The sequence below is a fragment of the Anser cygnoides genome, chromosome Z, assembly GCF_040182565.1.
Source record: "Anser cygnoides isolate HZ-2024a breed goose chromosome Z, Taihu_goose_T2T_genome, whole genome shotgun sequence".
In the NCBI taxonomy this organism is placed as follows: Eukaryota; Metazoa; Chordata; class Aves; order Anseriformes; family Anatidae; genus Anser; species Anser cygnoides.
Genome location: NC_089912.1, coordinates 45874901 through 45884217, shown reverse-complemented (window position 1 = coordinate 45884217; position 9317 = coordinate 45874901). Strand labels below are relative to the sequence as shown.

At 48.7% G+C, this 9317-nt stretch overlaps 1 protein-coding gene across 1 annotated transcript; it reads left to right on the top strand.

Annotated features, from left to right (window-relative positions):
- The first annotated feature begins 471 nt into the window (after window positions 1–471).
- Window positions 472–9032, top strand: FOXB2 (forkhead box B2). Its single transcript, XM_066988662.1, has one exon. It carries the CDS (start codon window positions 557–559, stop codon window positions 1595–1597), a length of 1041 nt encoding a protein of 346 aa, XP_066844763.1. The 5' UTR covers window positions 472–556; the 3' UTR covers window positions 1598–9032.
- Window positions 9033–9317: the final 285 nt, after the last annotated feature.

Below are 9317 nucleotides of genomic sequence, written 5' to 3'. Positions count from 1 at the left end.
CCGCTCGCCTCCTCTCCCCGCCGTCTCCCAGCGCTCGCCTCCTCCAGCCGCAAACTTTTTTTCGGGGACGCCGGACTGAGCGGTGAGAGGGGCGTTTTGCTTTCCTTGCTCCCCGTCTCCGCAGAGACCCGGGGTAATTTCATGCTCCCCAGCCCCCGCCGCGTGCCGAGCGCCAGCGCCAGCAGGGAGAGCGCGAGGGGGCAGCGGAGGGCCCCGGGCGACCCGGTGGCCTCCAGGAGCCGGGCGAAGGGGACACCCGCGGCGGCCGGGAGCTGTCTCTGCCCCGCGCCCCCCGCGCCCCCCGCGCCCCCCGCGCCCCCCGCGGCCCCGCGGCGAGCGGCGGGGGGCCGAGGCGAGCGCACCCCGCGGGGCGAGGGCGCCCGGGGGCTCCGTGCGCCCATCCCGCGGGGGGGTCGCGGTCGCGCGTGGTCCGGGCGGGCGGCGCCCACGATGTAGGGGCGGCGGCGGGGCAGGGCTCGGCCGTCCACGGCATCCCGAGCCCGGAGCGCGGCGCGGCCGGGACGTGCGGCCGCGGGAGAGCCGCGGCGGGGCGGCGATGCCCAGGCCGGGGAAGAGCTCGTACAGCGACCAGAAGCCGCCCTACTCCTACATCTCCCTGACGGCCATGGCCATCCAGCACTCGGCCGAGAAGATGCTGCCCCTGAGCGACATCTACAAGTTCATCATGGAGCGCTTCCCCTACTACCGCGAGCACACGCAGCGCTGGCAGAACTCCCTCCGACACAACCTCTCCTTCAACGACTGCTTCATCAAGATCCCCCGCCGCCCCGACCAGCCGGGCAAGGGCAGCTTCTGGGCGCTGCACCCCGACTGCGGGGACATGTTCGAGAACGGCAGCTTCCTGCGGCGCCGCAAGCGCTTCAAGGTCCTGCGGCCCGAGCATCACCTGCCCGGCGGCGGCGGCGGCGGGCCGGGCGGCGGGGCGGGCGGCGGGGGTCCCGGCAAGCCCCCTGCGCCCGCCCCGCACATGGTGCACTACTTCCACCCGCACCCGCCGCCGCCGCCGCCGCCTCCCCCGGGCAAGGTGCCGGGGCTGGCGGGTTCCGAGGCGGCCGTGGCCGCCGCCGCCGCCGCCGCCGCCGTGGGGAGGCTGCCGCAGTTCTCGCCCTACGGCAGCGGGCAGCCGTCGGGCTTCAAGCACCCCTTCGCCATCGAGAACATCATCGGCAGAGATTACAAGGGCGTGCTGCAGGCCGGCGGGCTGCCGCTGGCCTCGGTGATGCACCACCTGGGCTACCCGGTGCCCAGCCAGCTCAGCAGCGTGGTCAGCTCCATGTGGCCCCACGTCGGGGTGATGGACCCGGTGGCCGGCGTGCCCGTGTCCCCCGACTACGGACCCTTCGGGGTGCCCGTGAAGGCGCTCTGCCACCCGCCGGCGCAGACCATGCCCGCCGTCCCGGTGCCCATCAAGCCGGCTCCAGCCGTGCCTGCCGCCTCGGCCATCCCCGCCCTGACGGTCGCCGCCTCGCAGATCTGCCCCGCCGCTTCCCCGGCCTCCGCTGCGCTCCTGGAGCAGGCGGCAAGCGGCGCCCCCGAGGGCAAGGGCTCCCTCCACTCCGTCCTGGTGCACTCCTAAAGGGCCGGGGGCCGGGGGAGCGGAGGCCCCCGGGCTCCCAGGGGAGGGGGCACGCGTGCGGCACGGAGACCCGCTCCGTCTGGTGGCCGTGCCCCTGCCTGTGTTTGTGTTGTGTACAATCAGATTGTGTGAGAGCCAGGTCGCAGGTAAGAGCTTTTATCATCGTTAAATACCCTCAGTGGCGGAGAGGTGATGTGAAAAGCCACTGCCGGGGGCTGGAAGGGGCTGGGGGGAGGCTCCCCGTCACACCGACAGCCTGGGGCTGGGGGCGGCCGGGCACCGGGGCTCCCCGCGGAGCCCCCTCCCGGGGCTGTCGGCGGTGGTCCCGCCAGGCTCGGGGCGCGGCGGCAGAGGGGCTCCAGCCTCAGGGGCAAAACCTGCGCTGAGCGCTGCTCTCCCCACTCCCCCGAGCATCCATCCTCTGCCCCGCGGACCTGGGGAGCTCGCTCCGAAGGAGGCGTCCAAAGCCGAGGTAATAACTCGGACCCCGGCGAGCTGCGGGGCCTCGGGAAGCGTGATGCTCGCGAGTTAAAGCGTAAGCTTTAAATAGCTCGATTAATTAGTGGGAATTTAAATGACAACGGCGCTGACGTCGAAGGGCTCCTTTAACTAACGATTACTCGTCCTTCCCCCTCACACTTTTACGCTGCATCTCAGTGAGGGTAATACCTTAGGAGGGACCGAAGTATGACCTGGCCTCTCAGGCTGTGAGTGTCCGAATTCCCTAAATTCTCCTGAAAATGAAACCAGCCCTGCTATTCGTAGATTGTGCTTATCACATCGCCTTCTACCGCTCACAGATATCGCTATTTTGTATGTGTTGCTTGGCGTTTCTTCCACGTGAGTGTGAACACTAAAACCTGTTGGGTGGGGAAAAGAAAAAAAAAAAAAGAAAGAGAGAGATAAGAAAAATCAAAAATCTTCGGGAAAAGCACTTTACTGAAAACAACCTTCCAGCAGACGAGAGGTCTGCGTAAAGCAGAGGGATCAGAAGTCAGAGAGCGATGCTCTGGCTGACGAGTCCCGGCTGGCTTGTGAGAGATTGCTGCCGTACCCTGTCTGCCCTGCTGTACACCAATGATCATTAAAACCCATCTATTCATTTGCTTCTGCTGGTGCTGCTGTTTAAAACACTCGCCTTTTACACCGGTTTAGAAACGCGTGCTCGCACCGTAGGTTCCTCTCCCCCCAGACAGACTGAAGCGCCCAAAACTTTTCCCGGAGACAAAACCAGAGAGGGACAGGGAAAGAAAACTCTGAGGGGCAAATCTCCCGCTGGCGAGGTGCTTTCTCCGGTGCTGGCCGGGTCTGAGGAGGGGGCACCGGCTCGGATCCCGATCCCACCGCCCGAGGCAGCGCAGCTCTGCCGCCGGTCGCGCCAGGCGCTGAATCCCGGTCGCTGCCCGGCTCTTCCCCGAGACGCCAGGTCGCGGTCCCAGCCCCTGGGGAAGGTGCCCTGGGTTGGGCTGCTCCTTGCCGGGGGACCTGCAGCCGCAGAAAAGCGGCTGTTGTTGGGAAAAGCAAGCCTGCCGAGCCCCGGGTGCCGGAGGTCTCCAGTTTTCCCTGCGCCCGCCCGAAATTCACCCCGCAGCTGCTGGATTTCCACTTGCCCCCTCCGCTCCGGGCGGGGGATGCACCTTAACTTCCAGAACTACAAAGCTCCCAGCGCTGGAAAATACAACGCTGCTAATAATGTTGTGTTACTGAGGCACAGATCGGTATCGCTGTTTGGAAACCGGACTAGCAGGGGGATCGCCCCAAAAGTTTTGCAGCCGGGTAAACAGAGCAAAAGAAATTATATATATGTATGCGTGTGTATATATATATGTATATATATGTATATGCATATATACATTTATATATATATAAAGTGCTTCACATTTCCTTTGCCCCGCTGTCTTCCATTTCAGGCAAGAAATCGAGTCGATATTTCTGCTGCTAAATCTGCCGCTTATATTGAAAGCAGTCTCCCGAGTAAGTGGTGAATCGCGCCGGTTTTACTTAGCTCGGTGTGCTTAAATACACCGCACCCCTTCGACGTGGTGCCCTCTGTGGCCCTGGAGCACCTTTAGGGTTCTGTGTTTTCCCTCTGGGAAGGGCCCGAGGGGTGAGGGGAATGTGAAGCCCAGAGCGGGAGCTGCAGGAATCCTTCCCGGGAGGGAAGCTGATGTCGGAGGGGGCCGAGGGCAGCCTGGTGGTAGCAGACCGTGGGAAGAGGGGCGCCGGGGCCGCGGGGTGCCCGGCCGGGGGCTTGGGGTGAGCCACGCGGCAGCTGCCTGCGCTTTGCGTGACCCAAAGAGTCAAGGCTTCTCTTCGCAGGTCGTACAGGGAAAGTTGTCAGAGCGCCGGAGCGACCGGAGCGCTTCAGGCTGTCAGGGGGAAAAGGCAAAGTCACCGGCTGAGAAATACCTTGTAGAGAGTTTACGCATTTTTCCTTATTTCTAAGGACCCAGTCTCTAAGCATAGCCTTTGCAATATTATAAAGTCGTGTATCAACAACCTACAATCCCAATATGTAAACAACAATCCCATCACTGCTCAGAAACAGCCGATGCTACAGCGTGTAGGCAAGTCAAATAGTACCCTTTCCTCCAAACAAAAAAAAAGCAGGTGTAAACTGGAGAAGGGTAAGATTTTTACATGGTAAACCAAACAGGAAAACAAATCCACAGACTTAGGCTAACTACAAGATATTGCCTGTCTGCTATAGCAGTATGCCACAGGCTTGCCTTCAGAATAAGGCACATCTGTGTTCTGCACTGAAAAAGCAGCTGAGCCTTTATTGGTGGGAGCAGACAGGATGGTTGTAACTAGAAGAAATAAATGTAAGTAGGACAAGCAGGCTAATTCTTAATTTCATTACACTGCCAAAGGTAGCAAAGCAAGAGTCAGTGATAGAAGAACAGAGGCCTAAGAAAAGGAATTCATCACCCCACTATGTTTCTGATTTATCGTGGCTACCTAACAAAGTGATGATTATTCCCACCTATGGGAAACTGTTCCTAACCAAGGCACTGCTTTATGTATCATCAGTCCATACAGCAAGCAAGCCGAGAAAAAACAACCAAATGCAGTAAGACTTCTAGAATGAATGTGTTTTACAGGCTGACATATGATAGCCATTTCAGTCCATACATTCTGAGCCCAGTGGCACCTCCAGTACTATCTGTGAAGTTCTGGGCTCCACTGACTCAGTCATGAAGCCTGTCAGGCCAGAAATCAATCTGGGAAGTCTGCTTGGAATTCCACTGATGTTTATGGGATCAGTCAGATTCTCCCTTTTATTGTAAGATTTTATTTTAAATAGCTATCGCTTTAAGATATACTCATCCCTGTAAAAACTTGAAATCTGTAAGTGTCTCAGTTTTGAAAAGTAATGTTCCAATGCTACTTTTGGATATCCCAGAAATACTTAAGTTTTGATGAACATATGGTAAAATTAACCAGCTTCGTTTGGATAAACCAGGTGTAGTTTTAGACTTTTATATGCTAAATACCAAAACTTACCACCTACAAGGCTCTATCCTGAATATATATATGTCTTTAATTTCTTTTAATAATCAGTGGTCCTCCTCCTTTGCTCATACAATGCGGCCACTGGCATTGCCCACGCAAGAAAGCAGAATGCTTAGAGCACTATTCTCAGACCCTGTGAAGGAAATCTAAGTTCAAGATCACTTCATCTCAGAAAGATTCCAATTCACATCTGTGAGCCAATGCCAGTCAACTATAAAATGGCACGTGAAGAAGAGTCATGCTTTTCGGTGAAGTCATGCCGTTACATGACAACAGATGTAACCTTCATCAACTGTTGAATAAGCTGCACGGTCTGGGTGCTCTGCTACAAGGGCAGAGTCCAACAGCCACTGGGGAAAACACAGCAGTTGGGGCAGGAAAGGAAGGATGGGAATAAGCGGCAAATTTTCACAATGCAGTACCACATGAATCGGTGTTTGGTGTCCCAAAAACACATAATCGTGTAAAAGGCGAGGTAAAGATAAGGAAGTGACAAATGCTTACTGATACTTAGTCACTCAGACAGATAAAGAAAAATAGCTGGAAAATTTGAAGTTGCAGAAAGACCTCCACACTAAGTTACAGGATAATGAAATGGAAGGTAAAAATGGAAGGTGAAATTCATTGTTGATATATGCAAACTGATACGCATGGGGATTTTATGTACATAACTACAGGTCCTAAAATTAGGATTCTTATGAATTTGTGGTAGATATCTTTATGAAAATGTTGTCTTTATAGTTGTTAGTTGTAGAAAAAAAAAAAAAAACAAAAAAAAACCTGCTAGGAAACAAACAGAGAACATAACAGAAAATATCACGTCCCTGATTAAATCCTAAGTAAACTTGAATGCATCATGGAGTTTGGTGAGTTCCTCACACATAAAAGCAGATAGGTTAAAACCGGCAGGATACAGATGGGATAATCAAAGGTACATCTTCTGTATAAGTAGAACTCAATAGTCTAAGGCTCTTCAGCACGGAAAGCAAAGACATACAGAGATATATAAGTTCATAAAATCATGAGAGATCTAGAGAGGGGAACTAAGGCAGACTTGCTCACCATTTTGCTTAATACCAGAAATGGGAGTCATCAAAAGAGTTCAAAACAAACAGAAAGAGGGGATTCTTCAGAAAACACCTAATTAAAACCTAGAATCCATTGTCACAGGTTGTTGAGGTTGCTAACATTTGTTCAGAGACCAAATAGAAAATTCATGTCAGATAAATCCACAGAGGGTTGTTCCATAGAAACTTGCTACCTTTTGCTCAGACTTGCTATGCTGGTACTATATTTTGAAGGTATAATTGCACACTTTTCCTGTCTCACCCTTTCTAGAGTATCCATTGTTTACTTACTGTTGGAGATTGGACATTGAGGTAGATAAATATTTGGTCTGATCTATGACAATTCTTCTTAAACAGAGAGGGGACCAGGATCTGTGACTTCTATTCCTAGCCATGTGTCCTAAATCAAAGCAATACTTTGAAGTTGTTTCAATGTGTGATATAGGACAGTAGACATCATGGATCTCTACTCTGCATGATGCAGAGTCCAAACCTTGCTCTAGTGAGTGGCAGATTAAGTTTTATATGAAAAATATGTTAAGGTCAAGGAATGGCTAAGTTCCTCTTTCCAAAGAAAGTGTTCCACTAACTGGATTTATTGGCTTATTTTCTGGTAAAATTCATTTAAATAATTAGAAAGTTTCAGCATGGGAGACTGACTGCCCTTTTCATATTATACCAGCATACCTGGCGGGTAGACTGAGTATAGGTATGGACTTGAATACCCTCTAAGATGGAGAAGCAGCTCTGAATATCTGCGTCCTGGTTCGATAACACTAGGCATGTACATTCCACGTGTGTCTGAGGCATCCGTGCTGCTCTATGTATTGACAGAGGTGTCGGTGTACTACTTTCATCTGTATCTCCTTCTCTGCTTACAGAGCTGGTAAAAAGAAACTGTCTGCTTTTTAGAGGAGAAAAGAATCAGGTTATGACACATGATAAAAAAGGACCCTAATGCTGAGCTTCACAGAGCATTAAAATATAAGTTTTATTGCATTTGACATGCACAATGTACCACAGAATCTTGTAATATATCTCTAGACTTTTATGGATGCTTAATCTACACTGGGAGAAGTAGTCATTTTCAATGAGAAACAAACATATTTTTAAGTAAAAGACCTGGGAGAAAATTTTAAGTCCACATTGCATGGACTGTTTGTATTACGCTACATATTAAAATAATCATTGGATGATAGACATTAACTGTTCTTGGAACAACCACAGGGACCAAGTTTGCCCCCCTTTTTAAGCCAGAGAATTAGCTTAAAGCAATCAATTCAAAAAGCAAAAAGAACAATATTCTTTATCCATTAATCACAGTACCTTAATGTCAAGAAAAAGCAGGTTTTTGGCTGAACACCAGTGTTACTTAGTGAATAAGTTATTAGGCAAATGGTTCTTTCACTGCTAAAGGCTGCTAAATTTTATTTATTATCAGTCTTCACACTAACAAAAAAAAAAGAAAAAAAAAGAAAAAAAAATAGACTTCTAACTCTATAATACATGACAAAGTCCCAGTGTGGATCAGGCCTTCTTTCATCATGACCTGAATAATCTGAAGCTTAATCAATGATGAGTTCTGTATAAAAGTGAAGAAAGAAAGGAGAAAAATGTATTTTTTGTGTACTAAAGAATTTGCTTGTACCATAGATCTGCTACTGGAAAATGATCATTTGCTGGGAAAAATGTAAGAGAATTTTGTAATGTGATTGTAGTAGTCATTTGTGTTTTATTAACCTATTGGTTTATGTGGAATGTGGGACTTGGGTTTATCCCCTTCTAAGGCTTGAGATTAGAATTTTCTTAACCCTCGTAGTCTTTAACTGATGTTGTTATCAATTTGAACCACAAGAGATTAGTGAATATGCAAATTATTGTGATACTTCCTATGCTTAATAAATGCTGTAACTGTCAGGTGCTTACATCTTGTTTAATTGATTGTTATTGACCTACAAAAATCATTCCTAGTACACATGAGCTTGGAAGAAAATGCAATGTAACACGGTACATTTCTGGCTCATTACCATAGTGTACAATTTTTTAACTTGAATAGGGCTGTCAAGATAAGACCTGGAAAAAAGAATCAATTTATTGTCCTTTGAGTATCTGCAGCAGAGATAAAGCAAAACCAAACAAAATCCAAAAGCATGAGTATGATACATCTTCAAAATGAAGTTACACCATTTATTCCAGCAAAACAGATAACAAGTGAATTAATTGAGGTCCTTACAGAGCCTCTGTTACATTTACCTTTACCTTTATCTGGTTATAAACATTTTTAAAACTAAAAATGCCCCAGTTTACTCACCAGCTCCAGCACTGCAAACAAATAAATGCACTAAGTTGAAAATATGGTCTCAAATTAGGAGTCAAACTGAATATTGAGCCAGATTTTATATTTGGTGTATATGAAAATGCATCTCTGTGTCATCAGTATATTTCATCTGCAAACTTCCAGAAAGAAATGAAGGGAGAATATAAAGAAAACATTAGTCCACTAGGCTGACTTCATTTTGAAGGAATGAATTGTGAAAAAAAGAATACAAAATATACTGCTACATAAGCCTGAAAAAGGAGTAAATACAACTTTCATGCAAGAAATGCAATTTATGACAGAACAGCTTCATGCTCTTCTCTGATAATTGATTTTTAGCAAAAATAAAAGTCATGAAATAGACTGAATATTGAACAGAGCTTCAATAAAGAGTTTGGTATCACAGTGTCTGGCAAATCATCAGTGTAAGTAGAGAAGGAGTAGAACCTCACACAGGGGCTGGCTATACAATGAAATTAAGTAACATGACATGTAAATTTATGCATTTTGGGTCTTATAACAAAGGTATCTGAGGTTTGCCAGATAGAAGCAACTCAGAGGATTACCTGTTCCAAAGAGTGAGTAGAAAACTCACTGAGTATGCAGGAATATGAATGAAGGTCAAGAAAGAAAATGGAAGGTCTCATGGATTCCTATTATCTTTAGCATACATATGGTATTCTTAGCATTACCCCCATTTCTTCTTTCCTTGCATAGTAACTTTTCTCTTTATTGCACTGAGCTTTATTCATTTCTGATCACATTTCCAGCTTTATGGTACCAAACTCAAACGTGTCTATGACACAGTCCATGTTTTCCA

Bases quoted from the DNA above. Each gene is read 5' to 3' on its own strand.
- FOXB2 (XM_066988662.1), top strand. From the start codon at position 557: ATGCCCAGGCCGGGGAAGAGCTCGTACAGCGACCAGAAGCCGCCCTAC.